Below are 25026 nucleotides of genomic sequence, written 5' to 3'. Positions count from 1 at the left end.
GAGAAGCAGATTAGTAAAATACTTTTTAGAGAGAGTCTCTGATTATTACTTTTTCTAAAGAAAAAAAGACACTGGATTTGGTGGCATGATTTACCAGCCATGTGACCTTGGACATGTTACCTCTCCTCTCTGAACCCTATTATTTCCTTACCTACACAATGAGGACAATAATCACCATTATCTCATAGGGTTATTGTGAAGATAAAATGAGCTAATCAGTGCCTGGCACAGAGCAAGTGCTTAGTCCGTGTCCTCTATTATCACCACTATTACTTCTCTAAGATATTTTGAAATGGGAAATTCTTTGAGTAAAACATTCAGTCCTCAATTTGCTTTGTTTTAAAGAGAGTCTGGTAAACTTAGCTTACTTAGTCAATTATCTTTGAGGTAAACAGGACCTGAATGTATGTATTTTGGTCTAGGTTAAATAGGACAACATAATTCAGAAATATTGTACCTATAGAGAATTTAGCTTTTGTTGTTCTTTTATGTGTTATCATCTTCATGGCTGTATGATACAAAACTGAGTTACTTTATTTACCTAACCAATCCCCTATTAGTAGATATTTCAGTTTTTTCCCAGACTTTGCTGTTATAAAATATGCTGCCTTGGGCTTCCCTGGTGGCACAGTGGTTGAGAGTCCGCCTGCCGATGCAGGGGACACGGGTTCGTGCCCCAGTCTAGGAAGATCCCACATGCCGCGGAGCGGCTGGGCCCGTGAGCCATGGCTGCTGAGCCTGTGTGTCCAGAGCCTGTGCTCCGCAACGGGAGAGGCCACAACAGTGAGAGGCCCACGTACCGCAAAAAAAAAAAAAATACATATATATATATATATATATATATATATATATATATGCTGCCTTAAATAGAATACAAGACTTTCTAAAGAGTACTTGTAGGCTGAACTTCTAAATAGTAAGTCTAAGTAAAAAGTTTAAATCTTTTTGATAAACTAAAATTAAATAATTCATTTATTCAGAAAATGTCTGTTGAGCACCCAGTATGTGCTATATGCACTGTTCTAAGCACTTGGGATTCATTGGTGAACAAAATGGACCAAAAAAGGCCAATATTCCAGCCCCTGTAAGTCTTATGTTCTACCCAGGAGAAATAGAAAATGAACAATAAACATTATAAGTAAGTAAATTACACAGTACATAATAAGGTGATAAGTGCTTTGGAAACAATAAAGTGGGATAAGCAGCTGGAGGGGAAGCACAGTAGGTCTCTTTGAAAAGGTAAACTTTTGACCAAGACTTGAAGAAATGAGAAAGTTAGGCCATCTAGAGGAAAGAACACTCATGGGAGAGGGAACAGTATATGTGTGTTTGGTAGGTGCAGAGGACAGCCAGAAGCCAATTTGGCTAGGGAGGAATGAGAAAGGAGGAGAGCACAAGGTGAGTTCAGCTAGGTAACTGGAACGCCATATCATAAGGTCTGAGAGGCAATTGTAAGGAGTTTGGCTTTTTCTCTGGGTGGCTCCTGTAGGCTCCTGCACAGAGGAATAACTTGATTTGCTTTCTGTTTTTCCCAAATCACTCTGACTGCTGGGTGAAAATAGGCTATGTGGGAATCAGGCTGGAAGTAGGGAGATGGTTAGGAAGCTATTGCAGGCTTCTGTAAAATACTGCCATAAATCATTTCAAGGTTCCAGGTTCAGAAGAATTACACCACAGGACATTAAACAAATGAACAAATGACACTGAAGAAGCTATGACTGTCATCGTTGAGAAATCATGAAAATGAGAGCAGTATGACTGGTATATATGTTTCTAACTTCAAAACAAACAAAAAAAGCACTTCTGGAGTCTACAAGCCAGTCATTGTCAAAATGTGATTCCTGGGCCAGCATCATCAGCATCCTCTGTGCACTTACTAGAAACGCAGAATTTGGGGCTTCACCCATATCTACAGAATCAGCAACTCTGAGGTGGGGCCTGGCAAGCTGTGTTTTAATAAAAGCCCTACAGGTGATTCTGATGCTAAATTTTGAGGACCACTGCTATAAACTCTAATGGTGAAAACTAGATGGCCTGAAAGATCCTTTTCAATTTTGGGGTACTGAGCTTCCAAGCTCAGTGTTTAACATTTATTTTCATTGTAAAATTAAGTATCGTCCTTGAGAAAAATGATTTGTTTATAAGAAGCATAGACTCATGATTAAGAACAAATAAATCTTTTAAATCATGTATTTAGAGAAATTTAACTTTTATTTATTATATTCTATCTCTTTATAAAAAAGTTAAGTGGTATATTATTTTTTCAAAATCCACATGCACTAGGCAGTTGAAGACAAGGAAGATGGAGAAAGTGTAGATGATAAACCTGTTAAAGATTGTGCATTAATGAAGTTACTGTTTTAGAATGTACATTTAGCTCTGAGCCTCCTGGGCTCAACATTTTTAGAGTAAGGCAGAAATGAATTTAATACAACTCAAAGAAAGAAATCCCAGCTATTCAGTTAACCTAACCTAGACCCCCATTTAGTCTTCTAATGGTCAAATTTGCTCCAGGAGAATCTCTGGAGTACACAGAGAAGTAGATGCATGGTTTTGCTTCCTAGACAAATTTCCAGTTTTTCACTTCACGATATCTTGGTGATTTGACCATGTGAAGTTATTTCCTTGATAAGAGTCTCAAGACTTAAAACCAAATGAGCAGCTGGTAGGATAGGGCTATTACAGACATTGAAGGGCCAACCAGCGATCCCATCCAGATGGAAGGCTGCCCTTTCCCCATGGGGAAACGCTGCCAGGGACCTGCTGGCAAAATCTGTGAGCTACTCAGTGAGCGGCTTTGGATTTGCTTCAACCCTTGCACAAAGAGCTGAGTCCCAGAATTTCACAGCCTAATGCCTGCCAGAAATGGTTTTTATCTGGAAAATTCTGAAGCAGGTACATCACATCAGCATAAAGGAAGATAAAATGGATTGAAAGGAAGGAAAATGGCATAAGTGGCCAAAAGTAGCTAAAGGAGAAACTAAAGAGGCAAAATAATGGTTAAAAACAATGGAGCTGGAGTAAGACAAAAATTAAATATACACTGGACTTTAAAGATATTAAATGATAAATCAATTGTTAGGATAAACTAACACAAAAGGAAATATAAATAAACTTATCTCTACAAAATACATTTGTTGGCATTAGTATTAAAATTATTAATAGTAAAAATAGAAATGAGTTAATAAAATTAAACCAACTTTGTCCAAAGTTCCTCAGCTGGTGACACCTACCCTTTTCAGAGTAAAGCTTCTACTACACTCTTTGAACAAGCACTTCCTCATTTGTGGTATAAAGAACTTCCCCTTAATTTCCAAACTGCTAAAATTCTATTAAGGTAATTTCAAAGGTAGGCTATCCATTTTGGGGGGATCTCCAGGTCCAATACTTGTATTAAATAATCTGAAAGTATAGTTTCTGAATCATCTTATCTCATCACCATCTAAATGGAATTCACTGAGCTTAACTAATTTTAGCCATCAGTAGAAGTCTTATTTGATTAAACCTTGTATGGGTCTTCTGTGAAATTAAATTTAAGACATCTGCTAAGCATGTTACCTAGTGTCCCTTATGATAACAAAACATCCCTCAGTTTAGTTCTCAGAGAAAGTTTGTCTCTTTATACATAGCCTTTAAGAATTGTTTTTGGTTTTGTTTCCTAAAATAAAATCAAATACATGTGACCCAGTGTGCTTCCACTTTTTCTTACCTACTGGGAACAAGAGCGCTAAATGCCAGCCTCAACTGTATAAAGTGACCATCTCATATTCATAGTAATCTCTACTCTTTTCCTTCAGTACAAACTTCTTAACTTGTAATCCATGTGCCATCTCCACCAAATTCATTTAAGGAGCTAGATTAAAATGTAGTTCCCTGGGCCTTGCCCTAGACCAACTTTTTCAGAATCTCCAGAGGTTGAACCCAGAAATCTGCAACTTTAACAAGTAGTCCAAATGATTCTTATGCGCACTGAAGTTCAGAACTGATTTAAAGAGTCCTCATTCTCCTCTTAACTCATGTAGTCCAATTTTATCTTACGATTAATCTATAAGCCATGGTCTACTTTGAAAGATGAGTGAGATAGAGATCTTATTAGGACATAATACAACTTACAGTATGAGGCCTAAATTGGAGCTGAAATCACTATTTCCCATGTGTACTTGAGACTGAAAAAATCTCTCGCATTTGGAGCCCAGGCCATGAGATATATTTTCTCTGATCCATGAATCAGTGATTTTCATAAGGGAAGGTTAAAGAAAGAGAACTCAAGCTGGCAAGCTTTCTCAAACTCCACTCTTCTGTTCCTCTTTAATTTCTTAGTTCCTCTTTGATATTCAGCCCTCCTTACCTCACTCCCCTCCTTGTCCTCAGAGAAAAGACTGCAAATACTTTGGAATATCTAAATTGCTATTTTGGTTATTTAACGTCACGCTCATTATATGTCAGGCTGGAGATCACGGTATTTAAAACCCAGTTATTTATGTGCTGTGAAGGGGCGAAGTAGCATTTATTAAGCTGTGGCTGTAAAGTAGAGGGAACTAACATTTATTTAAGGACTATAAATTTATTTAACAATTTAATGGTTCAAGCTCTGATGCACGGATCTGTCTGATGGGTATTATTAATGTAATAATAGCTATAATACTATTATTACTATTATTGCTACTTCTATTACTACTAAAACCTCCAGCTTTTATGAAATACCTACTTTATACCAGTTATTGTACAAGTGACTTTACATGCATGTGTGTGTGCGGGAGATCATTTAATTCTAACAACAACCCTCTTTCACTGTGTATTATAATCTCCATTAACAGATGGGAAACTAAAAATTGGATTGGTTAGGTAACACGTTCAATGTCAAACAGCTAGCAAGTGGCAGAGCCAGGTCTGTGTTGTTACCAAGTGAAAGGTAAGAGAGGAGAGGCAGAGGCCAGATCATAAAGGCACCGGCACACTTTGCTAAAGTGATGATAAGTCACTGAGAACCACTGACAAATTTTAATAAGGGTAAAATGTATGTTTTAGAAAGATCACTCTGATGACAGATTAAAGATTGGTAGCTTAGGAATGAGTTCTCATCTGAAAACAAAGATGGTAGAAGACTGTGCATTAAATAAAAAGGTGACATTTAATGGGTTTTTGTCATAGTAAATTGTAAAAGGAGATTTGTTAGTGAGGATTCAGACCAGTTTGACTCGTAAGCTTTGTATAAGTGAACTGAAATATTTTTTAAAATATCGATTGCTGATTTAAAAATTACATATATTGTCCTTTTAAAAATCCTGGTTTAACTGGGCTTAGCCATTGCTAATGGTTATAGCTGGAAGGAATATGACATCAGATATTATGCCTAGGTTTAACATGCCGTTTTTTTCACCCCTGCTTATCTAAAATTTATTCTTAGAAGCCACTGAATAAAGTTTATTGGTCTTATCTTAGTCAGCCAATCAAATGGGGTTTTAGGTGGAGAGGAAAAGGAGCTGAAAAGGAACTGGAATAATAACCCACAACATCCATGTGGACCACATGCTCCACTGGTCTACCTCTTCGACCTTTCTGGTATTTGAAGAAAAGAAACAAAGGGGAAGTAAAGAGGGGAGAGGAAGGAAGGAAGTAGGAGGTGAAGAACAGGAAGATGCTCTAGAGCTCCAGCCTGGCTTCAGAAGGGGTGATTGAATCAGGGCTGTCAACGACGGATAGTGAGCCCCATGCCCACCCTAGGATACTGACAGTGGCTCCAGGCTCCATCCTTCCTTGAGCACACAAGGGCATGCTTCTCACACGGGTCAAACAACCTGTTTTGTGTCAATCCTGCTTCCTTGATCTAGGACTGTAAGTAAACAAAATACAAAAACCCAGACCTAGAACCAGAGCACTCACATCAATCCAAATGCCAAAGATGCCGGGCTCACTTCACCTGTGTTCTCTTTCTACACAGATCATGGAGCAAGAAAGCTGATGTCAAGCCACATCAGAATTCATCAGGGATGAGATACCTGTCAAGGACTTGCGGTAGAGTGGCTTACTGGAATAAAAAGAATCTCTTGTAAGACTAGTGTAAGAACAAATGAGATAATTCCCAGAAGCGGCCTGGAGCTTTTCCAGAAAAAGGTGCTGTGACTATCTAAGGTACCTAATCTGCTAATGGGTATAAATCTGTGTTTGTGGAAGGTAAACTAAAATCTTTATTAGCTAACAGCGGTAGCAGTTTCAGGACAAAAATAAGGTAGAAGAGTGATTTCCTGCCTCTTTGCTAGTTTGTTCCTCCAAAGAGAAAAACACTTAGAGACATGGCAGAGATGACCTCAGGGAGTGGAATGACGATAAAGGCTATTGATGTAAGAAAGAGAAACTAACCCAGCTTTTTATTTATTTTTCTTTCAAAAGAGACATTCATCCTGTGTATTACCTAGGACTGTATTTACTTGAATTTTATTATATTTATGTGGTAATTGATTCCATAGTTCACCTCTCTGTATAGGATACAGGACAACAAAACATGTGGTCAGAAGTTGATTATAAGCTGGCTTCTGGACTGGCCAAATTTTTGAACCTATTGAGGAGTGTTTATTTATTTGGTGTATCAGCTGCAATTAACTAAAAAAGCTCTCTAAAATTATCTAAGTCAAGAAGGATGTTTATTGAACATAACAAGCAGTGCACAGGTTGTTTGGGTCCAAGAGCTGAGTGATCCATCAAGAGACCAGGGGTAGATCTGTCTCTGTGACCTGCCACCCAAAGTCTGTCAGCTTTGCCCTCACAATGGCATCCATTCTGGTTGTAAGTGCCTACAGTAGTGCCATGTATCATACCCTGATGCTAAGGTCCAGGGGACAGAGAATTCTGTCTCCTCCTCGGTCTCTTTCTTTTGAGTGAAGAAATCTTTTACAAACACCCACTTGGCAGACTTCCCCTCATCTTTTATTAGCCAGAATTGCACCAAGTGCCTAATCCTTAACCAATGATTGGCAAGGGGCTTGGAGGAGGTGTCAAAGTGGAATGGTCACTGGGGAGATGAACACAAAATCTGCTTCAGTTTGCAAACATACAGTAGAAAAACTCAGGAGCTGATGAAACCAATGATGCTGATATATCTATTACAACGTTGGCTTAATTGTTGTTATTAGTGAGCAGTTGTCTCTCTAAGCTTATAGCTGTCTGATAAAGATAAAGTCACAGGGAACTTCATCTCCTAGAAGATGATTATTATTTCCAAGACAAAAATTGTTCTGAAGACAGAGATGACTTGTGCTTTCACACTCAGCTATTTTTTTCAGAGGCATGACATTAGAGAAAGGCAAAAATAGTTTTTTTTATTAAACAGTTAGTAAATCAATAATTATATTTGTGTATAGACAATCATGTGTTAAGCTAACAGGAAAGGAACAATGGTAGAGAAAGCCTACATTTCATTTGTATTTGGCCATGGCATAGTGATATCCATACTACAGTTACTTTCTCAGTAGGTTTGTCCAAACCAATAGTAATACTGAATTCCTTGACATCACACTAAGAACAAGAGGTACATTACACAGAAGAAGAAGCTAGCCTAAGCATTTAATTTACCTTTAAATAATTCCAAAATGCTTAACACACATGTAAGCAGGTATCTATTAGATGGTGGTTTTATTAATTAATTCCTGCTTGTTTTGTATTCTACTTTAAAACAAAGGTGAGGACTATATTGCTATATTTCTTAGGCTGCACCACCCTGTTCCTAACATGGGGCTCTATACATAATAACCTCCTAATAAGGTAGCAGACTCATCCTAATTTCCATTTCTGAAAACATGAACTAAAATTCTTCTCATTTTGTAGGCTTGGGGCCCAGCTTTTCCTAAACTATCTGGGTTCAAATCCTGACTCCTTATTACTTTTGTAACTTGAACAAGTTATCTAACCTACCTGCACCTAGGTCTTTTGATCTGTAAAATGGGAATAATAATAATAGTACTAATCTCATAAGATTAAAATGACAATTAAATGAGTTAGTGTGGGGCTTCCCTGGTGGCGCAGTGGTTGAGAGTCCACCTGCCAATGCAGGGGACACGGGTTCGTGCCCCGGTCCGGGAAGATCCCACATGCAGCAGAGCGGCTGGGCCCGTGGGCCATGGCCGCTGAGCCTGCGCATCCGGAGCCTGTGCTCCACGACGGGAGAGGCAGCAGCAGTGAGAGGCCCGCGTACCACACCAAAAAAAAAAAAAAAGAAAAAAGAAAAAAAATGAGTTAGTGTGCATAAATTAAATGACAGAGTGTCTGAGACGTAGTAATCATTCAACAGATGTTTATCTATTAGTATTATTTAATCCTCAAAGCCACCTGGTTCGGTAGGCACACCAACAAAGTATTATTTCAAAACTCTTTTAAAACATGGAAAATAATATTTTATTCTGCCTTGGCGAGTGTCCAGTGTTTATTATTATAATGTGCTGAATGCTGTGTGTATGCCTTTGATAAAATATGCTCTTGGTCACACATGCTACCTGAGGATATATAGCAAATACTAGACAATCATTAGCCCTAAACAAAAATTCCTTTGGAAAATATTAATAACTTTCTTTAGTAGGACAGTAGTTAATTGGTCCACTTTGTCTTCTAGATTATACCCTTCCTATAATAGTCTCTTGTTGATACCAAGAAAACATAGACAGCATCCTTTCCTTAGTAATGGACCCAGTCTTTCCCTGACAACTCCCTCCCTTGTCATCAAGAACATGAAAATACATTTGGATGTTTATTTTTCCCCCTGATCTCTCAAGTTGCATGACACAGAGCAACTTTCTATTCTTGAAGATGGCAAACTTACTGCCTCTGACATAATTTTCTTTTCATGGGAACAGACCAGAATTAATTGATTTTGTCTGTAACATAATTATAAAAATCCCTACAGAGAGAGAGACTATTGATACTAACAGGCTATAAACCAATACAATTCAACATACTGTCTTCTGTTCTGGAAAATCAGGCAAGACGAGAATTCACGGGCTAAATGACTAATGGAAAAAATACTTTGTCTTTGCCGCAATAATGCCACTGCATATCCCAAATATTTACTGTGCCACTTTTCTTAGATTCTGATTCATTAACAATTATTAGTTTTGTATTCATTTCATTTGTTGGTTTCATATAGCAGCTTATGTTAGTATCATAGCATACAGCAGCTTATGTTAGTATCATAGCATACAGATATGTGAGCCTGGAAAACTGAACTGAGGTATACAAATCAATTTTTCTGTAGTTATTAATATACAGCTTAGATCTTTAATATCAAATCCCACAATAGTAAGATTCAAGATAAAAAAAATGTCAACAACAGTAGGAAAAATCCATAAAGAACAGACTGTGTGGAAAATGTGTTGCCTCAGAGCAACAATTTGTGTTTGTCAATAGACACTTCAGTGAAGATTACTTTGCTTCTCTGTGCCTGTTCCTCATTTATTTTAAAGGCAGGAAGTTCGACTAATTGTCAAATCTAATGTATGCCTTTTAATTAGCATCTTGGAAATTCCTCTTTTGGCATCCATATAACTCTTCTAATTCCATTGTCTAATATCCTCTGTGTTCCCTCTCCTTAAAATTGGTAGTCACAAGAGTCCTGCTCTTCATCTTCCGATTTTTTCCTAAATAATGTACTGCATATTCTTCAGTTTCAACTGGTGACTGCTTAATCAACATTTTCCCCGCCCAGGCAGCTTTCTTGAGTCTCAGACCCATATTTTAATTACACATCCAGTTGTCTCACAGGCATCTGAAACTAAATAAAACTCAAGCATAATTCATTATTGTGCCCTATAAACCTTCTCCATGTCTCCATTGGGTTAAATCTGTGGCTTAAACCAGAAATCTGGAAATGAACTTAACCCCATAACTCTTCTTCACCCTATCAAATCATCACAAAATCTTATTGGTCTTCTCTTCCTAATGGTGCCTTGAGTACAGTCCTCGGGTCATGGTTTGTTTTCTCTCTAACTTATTGACTGCCTACTATTTTCCAGGCACCTGCTCACCTTTAGATGCATTTTCTCATTTAAAGGTCACATTAACTCTATGAAGTATGTGCTATCATTGCTATCATTATCTTCACTATGTAGATTGGGAACCTGAAGATTATAAAGGATAAAAAAAATTATCCAAGGTCACACTGCTAGAATGTAGCAGAGCCAGGACTTGAATGCAGTCCTAATTGCCAAGTCCATGCCCTTAAATAATAAAGCTATAGTCAAATTCTCTTGCCCTCTGCTTTAGACCACTGGTGTCCATCTGCTTCCTTTTAAGGAAGCTGTTCTCAAAGGGTGGTTTGCAGACAATGCGGTATTCCTGAGTCCCTTTCAGAGGGGCTCTGAGGTAGAAACTATTTTCTTAACAATACCAAGGTGTCATTTGCCTTTTCTTCGCTGTTCTGACATTTGCACTGACAGTGCTATAGTCAGGGGGTAAAACTGCTAATGCCTGAGTGGGAATCAAGGCAGTGGCGTCATACTGAAGGAGGAGTCCTTGTTTTCTTCACCACCAAACACTTTCAGTAAGAAAAAAATACCAGTTCACGTAAGAACATCTTTGATGAAGCAGTAAATATTATGAACTTTATTAAATCTTGACCCTAAAGAACACATATTTTTAATATTCTGTATGACGATAGGGAAAGAATACATAAAGCATTTCTTCTGCATACTGAGCACCATGGTTGTCTCAAGGAAAAGCACTTGTGTGATTGTGTCAGGAGCTGAATACCACTTTTTTTTTCATGGAACCCCATTTTCACTTGAAAGAAAGAACTGACAAACTATGGTTATTCAGACTTGGGTATCTGGCAGATATTTTCTCAAAAATGAACAAAGGAAAAACTTGTCATTTCAGGGAAAGCAAATGACAGCATTTGTTGCCAATGGTAAAATTGGAGCTTTCAAGTGGAAATTGGAATTTTGGAAAACTTTTATCTGACACTGGGAGCTTGACAGTCTCCCAATACATTATGACTTTTCTCAAGAGATCAATGGTGATATTAACAAATGTGATTTTTGAATGTTATATAATAAAATGTCAAAATTTGAAAAATCTGCATAATAATGTGCTGATATTTCCCAAATGATCCCTGCATGATGGTACAAAATCCATCCAAAGGGCAAGATCAATCAAAAGTTCACTGATATGGTTTCTGATTCCACATTGAAACTAATTTAAGAGAGTACCATTTGTAGAGTTTTGGTATTTATCAAAGAATAATAATCCCAATTGTCTGATAAAGAAATTAAAATATTCCCTATTTTCCAGTTACATATATGTGAGAGGATTTTCTCCTTTCTTTAAAAAAAATTTTATTTTATTTTAAAATTTTATTTATCTTTGGCTGTGTTGGGTCTTCGTTGCTGCCCACAGGCTTCCTCTAGTTGCAGCGAGCGGGGGCTACTTTTTGATGCAGTGCGCAGGCTTCTCATTGTGGTGGTTCCCTTGTTGCAGAGCACAGGACCTAGAATGCAAGGGCTTCAGTAGTTGCGGTGCATGGGCTCAGTAGTTGTGGCTCACAGGCTCTAGAGCACAGGCTCAGTAGTTGTGGCACATGGGCTTAGTTGCTCCACAGCATGTGGGATCTATCCGGCCCAGGGATCAAACCCGTGTCCCCTGCATTGGCAGGCGGATTCTGTGTGTGTGTATGTGTGTGTGTGTGTGTGTGTGTGTGTGTGTGTGTGTGTGTTTCTTGAGTTTTATTTATCATAGAAACAAGCAGTGGGAGTCAATACTCCAGGTAATTTCTAAAATGCCATGAACTTAATTTTATACTCTGCAACTTTTTGCTTTGTATATATGAGCTCTTAAGAATAACTGCATTGGGCTTCCCTGGTGGTGCAATGGTTAAGGATCCACCTGCCAATGCAGAGGACATGGGTCTGAGCCGTGGTCCAGGAAGATCCTACATGCTGTGGAGCAACTAAACCCATGCGCCACAACTACTGAGCCTGCGCTCTACAGCCCTCAAGCCACAACTATGGAAGCCCGTATGCCACAACTACTGAAGCCTGTGCGCCTAGAGCCTGTGCTCCGCACCAAGAGAAGCCACCGCAATGAGAAGCCCTCACACCATAACGAAGAGTAGCCCCCACTCGCTGCAACTAGAGAAAGCCCGTGCATAGCAACGGAAGACCCAACGCAGCCAATAAATAAATTAATTAATTTAAAAATCTGTTTTTAAAAATTTTTAAAAAAAGAATAACTGCATTTAGCTGAATACAACATAAAGGTAACAGTTTAAAATATCAAATTCTTAACTTCAAGATTGTTCTTGATTTTGAATTCCCATTTTCTAGCAAGAAATATTTAAATAGTTCTCAATCTAAGATTTAAAGAACAAAGAAATGTATCAACTGCAATTATCTGAAACAGAGCTGAACAGTAGAAGAAAAACAAGAACAAAATTACAAAATAACAAAAACCAAACCACTGGAAGCCCAGGTTTGGCAGGCGAATTCTTAACCACTGTGCCACCAGGGAAGTCCCGGGAGGATTTTCATCTTGTACTTGAATCAAAACAACAAATCTCAACAGATGGAACCCTGAAGAGGATGTGAGAATCTAGGTGTATTTCATTAAGCCAGACAGGAAAGGGATTTGCCCAAATGTAAAACAAGTTCATTCTTCTACTCAATTCTTTTCCTTTGGGATAATAAGTTATTTTCATTAAAAATCTGTTTTATATGTAAACATACAAGGGCTTGTTATTAAGTTAATTAAAGCATGTTTTTTAATTTTCTATTTTAATTCTTAATACAGTAAATATGGATAGATAAGCCTCCCCTTAAACAAAAGCTCTTTGAGGTCTTCTATAATTTTAGGAGTATTAAGGAATCCTGAAACCAAAATGTGTGAAAACCATTGCTCTCGGATCACTCCCTATCTGTCTGCCTTTCACACCGCCACCATCTTTCCAACCTTCCAAATGATCATGCCACTCCCCACCCACAGCTTACCTTAGGGTGCTGAATGAGGCCTTTGGTGATCTATATCCTGCCTAAATTTCCATTCCTTTCTCTTTCCACTCCCTTTTGGGCAGGTTGGTCTCCACCCATAATGAACTGCTTATAGTTCCTCCCAAACAATCCATGCTCTCTGTTATTTCTGGGTCCATATACATGCTGCCTCCCTGCCTACCAAGTAGGTCTCTACTGATATGTCTTCCTACCAACCCTCCCCCAACTACCACCACAACAACTAGTTGGTCAAATCCCAACCTGTCTACAAAACCCACCCCAATATCACTTCTTCAGGAAAACTTGCCTGAACCATACCTCTCTGGGCAGAATAAATTGCTCCCTCTTATGGACCTCAGACAATAAGCAGTTACATATAATTGTATTATAATTATTAGTATAGAAATCTGTCTCTCTCAATGGACTGTCAGTTCCTTAAGGGCAGGGACTATGGGTACCTAGTCCAAGCACAGTGTTGATACATAGTAGTCCCTCAATTAATATTTCCTAAATAAATGATCCTAAGGTTCCTTCCAGGCTTGACATTCTGTCGTCCACCCCTACAATAGGATATTTTGAACCACAGTCTTTCTTGATTAACAGAAGGATGTATTTGTTTTACTCACACACATTAACACACAAAAACACTTCAGTTTTTAATCAAAGAGATCATCTCCTCAGTCTTTTATCTTTTTTGTCCTTGCAAGGACAGTTCTGGAGAAAATTTGGTATATTAAATTTGATGTGTTTTAATAAATTATAATGCACATATATTCATTAATAATATATATTCCACACCAAGGCATCAGTAGGAATTAATTTTCTAAAGTCTGGCCCTAATAGGAATATAAAATTATGTAAGAGCTCTGTATAATAAGCTCACAAAGAACAAGAAAGAAGAGGAAAAAAATTAAAATAGAACTGCCAAAGAACTATGAGAGGTTTCTAAACAGCAATGCTGTAGATGAAGCCCCGAGAAACTCTTGTTCACTATAATCTTTAATGTCTCAGCCTATCCAAATATTGAACAAACCCTAGTTCCCCTTGCAGACAAAAATCTGAGAGTCTAGAACTGGCCTGTCTTCTCAGGATTTAGAGACAGCAGCATGGGAATTTCAAAGAGACTTCTTTACTTCCTTTTGACCAAGACTCAAATTCTTTATTCTAGCCCTTGATAAGTGAACAAGAAGGTAAAGGATTATTTATTTTTAAATAAATTTCCATGATTTGCGATGGTTCCTTGTTCCATGTCATCCCAGAGAAATCAGTCATCTGTAAAGATTACTGAAAGATTTCTACATGTTTAAACTAATTTCATTTTAAAACTTAGGAACCAGGAGACTCCAATTAAATAAGTATAATTATTTCTTTATGGCAAAGTGCTGCCTCATACATGATAAGGTACTTCGATGACACTGAGGTTGAGGAAGGTTAAATGACAAACAGTAACAGACTCAATACTAATCTAGATCTCTGATACCAATTGCTGCATGGTTTTCATTCCATTGTCAGTAAAGAAACCAAAATCAGTGCAAGTAAATGCTCAAATACAAAAGTGACCTTTCTTCTCCCTTAAGAAAGCAACCACGTTCCACAGAAATTTTTAAAGAAAGTTTTCTCATGCTGTGTCATTTTCATTTAGCAATGGGGAAGAACCTTATCCATTTAATTCATGACAGGTGATGAGACACAGGTGGATTACACATCCCTGGGTATTTAAGGTTTGCAGTTAAGCACAAACTCTTTCCACACTGAAAAGTATAAAAGCTGTGATTATTCCACAGCAGCCTAGAGTTTGGAGTGACTATGTCACCATTGAAATGACATAAAATGGCTGAAACTATTAATTCTACTTTGTGCTGTCTGCCATGAATTTAGAAGGCACAAAATAGATGATTGATTGATTTTTAAGTAAAACAGAATAACTGTTCCCAAACCTTCTGATTTATATACCGGTTGATGGAGCATAAAAAAAGAGCCTTGTCCCACCACAAATCAGAAGTTCATTTTCAGAACTAGTAGCAAAAATGGCACAATTTTTTGACAAGTCTGATAATTTATAACTTATCTAGAATATACCTTCATAATAGCAGGAAATATAATAACAATGTCATATTATGAGTATGAATTCTATGAAAAGACACAGGTATTAAAATATGTTTTGTTACTGGAACAGACCAGGGAACCAGTAACTCAGATATACACTCAAAAAACATATAATAACCTATATCATTTTTCTTATGTTACTATAAGATCTAGAGTTTCTGCTTCTCTGGAAGGTCAGTATATCCATGCAATCAACTGCCAAGAATTAGAAGGCCATTTAGGGATAAACTACCATGGAGACTAGAATAAGGGCAGAGACGGGTGGGCGGTTGCAGATAGGGAAAATGTCACAGATGACTTGGATGATTATTTTGATGCCAAGGTTGTAGATCATTCTACAAGATGACTGGTGTACTCATTGTATTTTTGTTATTTTTTCTATTTTCTATCTTGATTTTTATAATGAGATTCTTGGCACACTGCAAAATAATATAACTGTTAACTTATGTTTCAAAATTTATGTAGCTGATTTCCTGTATTTTTGACAGCTCTGTCACATTTCCAGCAGATAGAATGTTTTCCCTTCCCTGGGAAATTGAACATGTCCACTCCACATGTCTGCCTTACCTCCATTCCTCTCCCAGCCAGGTGGTAGGCATGAATGAAGGTGCCCCTGTACTCTGCAATTCCCAGCCCATTCCTGAACCTCCACAGTCAGTTGTAGTTCCAGCAAGTTAAGACCTTATTTAAAGAAGAGTGGCTTGAATTGTGAGGATGCTTGAAACCACAACAGAGGAAATGGCTGGAGGAACTGAAGATAATTAGATTATGATAGTTGACACTAGTACAGTGCTTGCTAATTCCAGAAAATAGTCTAAACATTTAATGTAAATTAATTCATTTATTCCTTACAATAACCTGGGAGGTCAGTTTTCATGTTATCCCCATTTTATAGATGAAGACTGAAGCACCGAGAGGTTACATTTTTAAAGTCATGCAGCTCATCAGTGGCAGAGCCAGGGTTTAGAACAGAAGAAGTCTAGCTCCATAGTCCATGCTTTTACCACACTACACCAAATGGAAGATTCAGGAAGAAGATGAAAATTGTCTTGGAATACTTAAAGAGCAGCAGACTGGGAAAGGAAGTAAATATATTCTGCATTGCTTCAGAAGATACCTCAGAAGGATCCAAGGTGAAAAGCTAAACGGAAACAGTTTTGACTTCTCTGTCCCTGCTGACAGTCAGACCTTGTCTGGACAACCAGTGGTCAATGATGCTGATAATCAGAACAGTGGCTGGGTTAGGCAAAACTTGTTTTCCTATCCTGAGATTTTATGAGTCAGGGATATACCACTGCATTGTCACCAGGATTTCTTTCTTTGGAAAGTTAGTAAGATGTGATAAAAGGAGGAGGGAGAGAAATAATGGATCCTTGAGTAATTTTATTGACAAGCATTCTTGGCATTACTCTTTACCAAACATATACTATACCTTGGTGCAAAGGTGTCAGAACAGACTTTTGAAGAACATATAAAGTTGGCGTATTGAAAATTAGATTGAATGATGCTTCTGAGTTAAAATTTGTAGTGCAGCATGAAAAGCACTACTTAAAGTTTATACTTAAAAAAATTACTAGAAAAAACACTAAATGACATCTTGGTTGATTTTCTTAATCCCTCTCATTCATTTGGTTTCCTATCTCTCATGCATTTTTTAAAAATTGTAGGATATTCTTATGCAAGAAGCTAAACGTAATTAAATGTGCAGGATGAAAAGATGGCACAGGCACTTCCGGTACCCCCAGGACCTGAAAGCTTCCGCCTTTTTACTAGAGAATCTCTTGCTGCTATCGAAAAACGTGCTGCAGAAGAGAAAGCCAAGAAACCCAAGAGAGAACAAAACAACGATGACGAGAACAAACCAAAGCCAAACAGTGACTTGGAAGCTGGAAAGAACCTTCCATTTATTTACGGAGACATCCCTCCAGGGATGGTGTCAGAGCCACTGGAGGACCTGGACCCGTACTATATCAATAAGAAAGTGAGTGTTGATTTTATCCTTCCAATAAGTCTTTAATTTAACTCAACTTTAATATACTTTGCTGGGGCTCATATATATACCACACCATAATTTTTCTACTGTTAAAGGTTTTATACTTTTTATTTCCACTTATTTTTAAGCACAATATAATAAGCAGAAACATTTATAAGAAATGAAGTCAAGATCTGGCCACAGTGAAGAGATATAAAGAGATGAACAATTTGTACAATTTCATAGTAATTGATACTGTCAAAATTAAAACTGACATCAACAAAGCAAAATATCTGTTATTGCCGACATATTTAAGCACACGGTAGACAACAGAACAGTAGCTATGTGAAAGAAGAGTTATGGGGTACATATAACTATTTTTTAGTTCTTATTTGGCTTGAGGTTTCTTCACAATAGATTTGTGTTCTAGAGAGCAATAAATAAGCTTTTACTTAGCATCCTCCTATAGGAAGATATACAGTGAGAAGCATGTTCACCCAAGGATATATGTTTTTGGTCCACTAACCTGGAATATGACTGGGAGCTTCTCTTAACCTTAATTTGTCACAGGCTAGATTCTATAACACTTACATATTGTTAAAAAATCACTCCAAGAAAAAAATGTCAAGAACAGAAGGCAACCCCCCCCAAAACCTCGTTTCTCCATCCATATATGATTTAAATCAACAGCTATGACTGTGCCTTGCTAATACTATAATAATCACATAATTCTGTCAGAATTAGCTAGTTTTTGATGTTAAACCAGCTGTACAGTATTTTATAGGAAATATAAAAAACGGATGATAGATTTTATGCTTTCTAATTGGGTATTTTGACATCTTACAACCACAATTTATATTTCACGTTCACAAGCATAAAAACAGGCCCATGTAGAAACTAAAGATAAATTAATATCACCATGAGCCACTCGCTTACAGATTAAAGGAGATATTGAGCACTTTTACTAGCCAAAGCCAGCCCTTTTATAAGGAATGGCGAAAGAAATTGCATTCTTTAAGCAGCATACAATTTATAAGATCAATGATGGTTAAAGGAACTGACAACCATTCAGACATGGAACTAGCCCTATTGCTCTAAAGGACTGCTTCTCAAACTTACATGTACATACACATCACCAGAGGATCTTGTTAAAATACAGATTCTGATTCCATCGACCTGGGGTGGGGTCATGGATCCTGCGTTTCTAACAAGCCCTCGAGTGAGACTCATGCTGCTAGTACATGGGCCATGCTTCGAGTAGCGAGCTTTAAAATGTTTTATTTAAAGTTACAGAACAAAGTTAAATAAACAGGTCCTTTCTTCTTCCTTTTAAACTAGCTTCATGAAAGGTGGCAGATAATAAATATTCATATAGTTCTAAAAATAATTTATTCCAGTACTTTACCATAGAATTGATAAAGAAAATTTTGAAATTTAGTTACTGTATTATTACACATGATGATGCTAGTGAGGCATTCCCCAAGAAACTAGAAGAAAATTCTCCTCTGAAAATTATTGATTCAAACTATATATTTGCAAAGATACCTTCAAGAGACAGGGGCATGACTGATACTCTGACATGATTAAAAGTATTTGCTACTTAAAGAAAGGAAGTGTCCTTAAGAAAGGGAACTGGTAAAATTAAGGGGGGGAAAGGAGAATAATAGAGACAAACATTAGCATTTTCCCAGGGAGACAGATCTTTAGTAGTAGCCCTGAAAGCATATTCCTCCCAGAAAGTCACTTCATTGTAAAGGGGCTACACTGTACTACCTAATCAAGATGTCATCAAACATATGTTTTATTTAACTAAGTCAGCTTATTTGGACTCCACCCTCAGCAAAGAATATCTTATAATTTGTCTTCCCATAGATCTGCTTAAAGAAAAGAATGTGCTGGTTGTGCTATGGCAATTATTTCAGCCCATGTGACAGTGATATAACTGGTTGTATATTAGTAGATTGGCATTCTGATTTTATATCAGGCTTTAAAGCTTGGTTAATGTGAGTCTGCTGCTGAGAAACAGAATTATTCTCTGTGTGCTGACAAAGTCAGTTTTTATTGCCTTCCTGTCTGACAGCAAGACTTGAACCCTGATTTATTCATAATGGCCATGACCCATCTTGAGAGACATCTAGACTGTTTACTGTTGTCTGCACAGCTTTCCTTTATGAAGTGTCCATAAAGATAAAGATTGAGGTGCTATTGAAGAAAAAGGTAGTTTGTGGTTCTTAGGATAGAAGGAGCTGATATAGGAAGTTAATGGAGAAGTTCTGGAATTTAAAATACGGTATAGAGCTTGTTAATTATATGAAATAATGCAGGTGAAAGGCATTTTAAAATTGTAAAGCATTATGTAACTTTGCTTCCATCAATTAATGATACAGTTTACATACCTAATTTAATCATATGAGCAACATCACAGTGTATTTTAATGGCATTCAAATTGAACAGATAAAACTTAAGAATAGTAACAGTAATAATAATAGCTAACATTTGTTATGCTCATACTTTGTCAGGTACTGTTTGAGTGCTTTAACTGGTATAACTTATTTAATATTCAAAGAACCAGTGAGGCAGGTACTATGTTAACCTCATTTTATAGATGGGAAGGTGAAGCCCAGAGAGGTTAAGTAACTTGCCCAAAGTCACATTCTATAAGTGGTGGATTAGGATTCGAACCCAGGCAGTCAGTCTCCAGAACCAGAGCTCTTAACCACTAAGCAAAACTACATATGGTGTTTATTAATATAAGAAAAGAAAATTTTTTTAAAAATTGGTTTTATAATTTTGAATTCTCTGATGTATGCGGTTCTACTCAGAGAACTTATTCTTGCCTCAAGTAGTAAAAATTTTAGTGAACGTGTAAAATGTGCATTTACCTGGAAAAAAGAAGCAGGCAGCATTCCAGAGTAGACAATAACCAGTTAACATACTTCCGGATACAACATTCATCATCTTAGTAGCAATAAGTAGTACTATTTTTTTAAGTCACATCAATACTTATCATTTCTTAGAGGACTGATTTTGGAATTGACACTATTTATCTCTCTTCTATTTACGTGTCATTCTGTCAATTTTCAGTTTAGATATATCTCTCAATAACATAAAAGCCCCAAATTTCAAATGCCTTTCTTGAAATTTTTTCACTATACAGGACATTAACATTTTATTCTTAATTTCTCAGAACTCAGAGTTTTCTTTGTGTTAGGTGCTGTTCTCCAGAAATAAACTGGTATTGTGTTCTTAAGGTCTGCTTTTTCCAGAATCAGTAAATTCACCGAAGATGCCCTTGGCATGTCGTTTTTAATCCCATTAGTACTACAAAGGCCAATCTTGTGGGAAGAGAAGAGGATTCCATGTTTTAAGGGACAGTTCATTCCTGTTCACTCTATTTTTGGAGATTTTTTCAAAATAAAATCCTCTCGATGTTACAAGTGGTTTTTTCAGGGATATTGTTTCAAAAAAGCATGAGTAAATGCACCTTAAACTATGGTAAACTTTACATGTTACTGCTGTCATTGAATGTTTAAATGGATCTAGATTGTTTGGCTATAATATTACATGATTTAATCCTGTGAATTCAAAAAATCCTTTAATGCATTTGTGCTTCAAGGGCACTCTTCCCAATGTCCACCGTCCCTTGTGGATAATCTCAGTGCTAGTAAAGAACAGTTTATTTGCCCTTGTCATAGAATTGTTCAAATTTATAGAGTACAGTTCATGGAAAATGGTTGGTGAGGTCCATGGTCTTGAATACAAAAGGCCAATGTGCAGAGAAGTTGTTTTCTCTACCCTTTATACTTACAATATAAATATTTTATATTTATAAAATATAAATATTATACTCACAATATATCTATTCAAACAGAGCATGTTGTCAGTGAACATGAATGTATGGGATATAGCCCTTACTTAAAGGATAAAAACATATTATTAAGTAACTGGTTATATAGAATAGATGTCTTAAAGGTAAATGGCATCTTAAAGATAAACCCACATTTAATTAAAACAAGTGTTTATTTGCAAACCAGGCTATTAAATACTGTGGAAAAAATGGAGAAAAAGTAGTGAACAGGCTCTTTATGTTCAATGATTTATAACAACTTCTAAGCTAGTCCTCAGTGGAATGAACTCTACATGTAAATTGCTACTTGACTCTAATTACAAGCAACATGCCAATGTGCGTATATTAATGTACTAAGACTTACTGGAAAAGGGAAACAATTAGGGAGTGATCAGAAGGCAGTGTGATTTATCTGGAAAGACATGGTGGAGGAGATGATCTTGATAGCTGAGGACATTCCCAGAGAGTAGGAATTTTCAATCCTTGGCTGCATATTAGAATCACGTGAGGAAATTTTTTAACATACCATTGTTTGTGCCCATCCTCCAGAAATTGATTCAACTGTTCTCGCGTGGATCCCATATACTGGCGATTTTAAAATCACCCCAGGAAATTCTAACATGTGGACAGGACTAAGAACCTTTGATATAATAGTGGGTCATTGTAGGTGGGACCTTATTGTCAAGTCTGTTACGGACCTGAAACGGAAGTTTGCATTACATGACCTTTCAGGTGCCTCCCTCCTCTAGGATTCTATGACACTCATTTTCAGAATCAGAGGGAGAAGTTGACAGTGAGTGGAACTGGCAAGTGAATTGAATTGGCTGGAACAGAGATGCTTTGGTGGGAAAAAAATAAAAGATGATCCTAGTGAGACCTACTAGGTAATCACTGGGTAGTACAGCTTAAATGGTAAATTGAAGATTATAGGTTTCAGGGAATGCCCTTTGAAATGATGTAGTTCAGCCTAACTCTTAATGCAGCTGTTTCTTCTCAGTATTACCAGCAGATCTATAGAATGAGCAAAAACAGTTTATTCAGCCTGTTTGAACATTTTAAAGTAGGACAACTACCAGAGGGAAAATAGCCCTCATAAACTTTGGAGTTAAAAGACTTGATGCAATTAAAATATTTATAAAAGATTATTTGAATAGCAGTATGTACAGAATAATCTGAAAAGTTACCAAAACTGGAGACAGATGGTAAGGCTTAGATAGACTTAGAGTCCATAAAGTTACCTTACATCTTGGTAAAAATTTTGTGTCGGATCATCAATTTGTATCAGGAAGTTGATACCTGAGAGACAGATTAGATAATAGTATATCATATCTTTATTTGTAGCTATATGTTAATTTAAGGGAGAAACATCTAACATGTTTATAGTTATGATATACAAACTGGCTTAAAGAAGTTCAAACAAATCAGGTAAAAAGTTTTTTTATGTGTATAAGCTCTTCAAATAAGCCACATGTCTAATCTAGTGATTTTTTTCTCATATTTTCTTTTTCAGACTTTTATAGTATTGAATAAAGGGAAGGCAATTTTCCGATTCAGTGCCACCTCTGCCTTGTATATTTTAACTCCGCTAAACCCTGTTAGGAAAATTGCTATTAAGATTTTGGTACATTCATATCCTTTTCATGTGAATTGTCTAAATGCTGTTTCTATAGTTGATTTTACAAAAAATGTCATTCTTTTTAAAAAATATATATAAAATTTCTTTGGGATTAATGGTAACATTGTTGTTTAATCTGTTTTACTCATTGATTTTCTACTATTTATAACAAGATTATTGTAGAATGACTATTATGATTCTAGAAGTAAAAACGCTACCATGATAGTGAATGTGTAAATGAAACACATTGTGTAGTAGGAATAACAGCAAATCTACTTCAAACTTTTTATTAACCTCAATTATACCATATATAACCACGACTAAAGAAACATAGTCTATGGTGCTTAGTATTATTACCTATATTACCAAATGTTCAAACTTTTGTGCCTTAATTCGTTCTGTATTTTCATCACCTGGGCCTGTCCTCTCTCCCTTCCTGCCTCCCTCCTTCCTTCCTTCCCTCTTTCCTTCCTTTCTTCCCTCTTTCCTTCCTTTAGTAAATATTTTTTAAACTACTATGTGCCTATGTATCTGATTGATAATATATATTTAAAACTCATTGAACTTAAAACTACTTACAGTGATAGTCAAAATGTATATGTAAAATGACATAATAGGGGTGGATTTCAAGAAAATTCTCAACACATGATAATAAAATAGAAAGGTGATCTTCAGATGCAGTGTTCAAGAATCGGCATCTTATACAGATTTAAAACAGGCTAACATAAAAACTAAAAGAGAGACAATAGAGACAGGGTTAACCTAGAGACAGGGGAAATAGGACTGATAACCTTTTGAAGTGCATTTGAATTCTCCCATTCTATGGTTTGATACTGTAAAGTATTTATGTTTTAAAATAAAAGATTTACCTCAAAATATGTAATCATAAACTTCCTTAGAGTGAAGTCTGGATTGAGATCCTAAGGGAAATTACCATATCTAATTCTTAGGAAGGTTTAAAAACAGTGTTTGTTTAGGTATGGTGTGGACTAGATACAGGAAGATAGCTAGGTGGTCAAAGTTCCCACACTCTCAAGTGAAAATAGAAAATTAGAAAATAATACTAGCTCTTTAGCAAAAAATTGTCTCTCTCTTTATTCTTACGTTGTAAACGCTAAAGGAACAAGTTACATCACCATAAGACTGCTAGAGTTTCTAATTACAGTGGAATTCTCAATCAGTGTAATCCTCAAATATATGGGGCTGTACATTCTCAAGTGTATTACATTGCACTCATTAACCTTTTTTCTGTCAGTAGAAATTGTAAACGATACCTGAAGTATAACTTTTAGACTTACACTATAAACTTACTAAAGAATGGTCATTTCCCCTGCAGTGCAGTTTCACACAACTCACTGAAATGCAAAATTCCCATTTGCTTCAAATAGAGATCTCTTTCTATTGAATTCAGTTTTGTGAGAAAATGATGTAAAATAAAAAAGAATGGACCAAGAGTATATGACAGACTTTGAAGTTTCTTACTGTTTTTGCCATTGTTTTAAAAGAAATAAGTAAGGTTAATTTTACAGGTAACTTGTGTTGATTTTTTTTTTTTTGTACTGGATCATTTTTAAGTGGCCATGACATTGTACTAGCATTTATTCCTTAACTATAATCTACTTTATTCAGCATGCTTATCATGTGCACTATTTTGACCAACTGTGTATTTATGACCCTGAGTAATCCTCCAGACTGGACAAAGAATGTAGAGTAAGTAGAAATAATTTCTTGGAACGAGAAATACACACTCAAATTCTCTAGCAATCTCCTTATAGTTATGGTCTGACTCATGGTTTCCACTTTTTTGAAGTCAGGCTAAACACTTTTAAGAAAAAGTTATTTCCATAATATGAAAAAAATAGAGGAAGTTCTTAGGGGACTTTTTCTCCTATGAGGTAGGTATTTCTTCTGACAAAGGATAGTATTTGTTTAAGAAAGGTTATTAATTGTACATACTAGGTGGTAAACTAAACAATCATTTAGCATAGAAGTTAAGACTGAATCACAGTTATGCACTTTAGATAAAATATAATTACCATTTGAATAATTTTATAAATAAAATTATTTTATTCTAGTATATTACCATTATTGTTATATTCTGATAAAACAGATTTAGGTGTTTAGCTCTATATTACTATATTAGGCATTTCAGTTATATGTTTTATCATTGCATTTAGGAAAAATACATTTAGGTATTTAAGTTACTTTGATGTTTAGTTATATTTCGACACATAGTTTATTTAGACAGAGGATGTGTGCTAAAACACCACAGATGTGTCCTGTAAAAAGGAAATGTAGAACTACCATATGACCCAGCAATCCCACTACTGGGCATATACCCTGAGAAAACCATAATTCAAAAAGAGTCATGTACCACAATGTTCATTGCAGCTCTATTTACAATAGCCAGGACATGGAAGCAACCTCAGTGTCCATCGACAGATGAATGGATAAAGATGATGTGGCACATATATACAATGGAATATTACTCAGCCATAAAAAGAAACAAACTTGAGTTATT

General features: G+C 36.4%; 1 protein-coding gene across 1 annotated transcript in view; it reads left to right on the top strand.

The window, feature by feature from the left end:
* Nucleotides 1–16788: 16788 nt before the first annotated feature.
* LOC309963266 (sodium channel protein type 3 subunit alpha-like) overlaps nt 16789–25026 on the top strand; it is a gene marked incomplete at both ends in the record, with an annotated part of 80395 nt that continues 72157 nt past the window's right edge. The window contains 4 exon segments of the mRNA XM_082841566.1: nt 16789–17052; nt 22401–22523; nt 22525–22532; nt 24135–24215. Coding sequence (XP_082697692.1) covers nt 16789–17052; nt 22401–22523; nt 22525–22532; nt 24135–24215 — 476 coding nt within the window.

Source organism: Leucopleurus acutus (genome assembly GCF_964270905.1).
Source record: "Leucopleurus acutus genome assembly, chromosome: 6".
Lineage (NCBI taxonomy): Eukaryota > Metazoa > Chordata > Mammalia > Artiodactyla > Delphinidae > Leucopleurus > Leucopleurus acutus.
The sequence above is the reverse complement of the archived record's forward strand: the minus strand, read 5'-3'. Positions and strand labels throughout refer to the sequence as shown.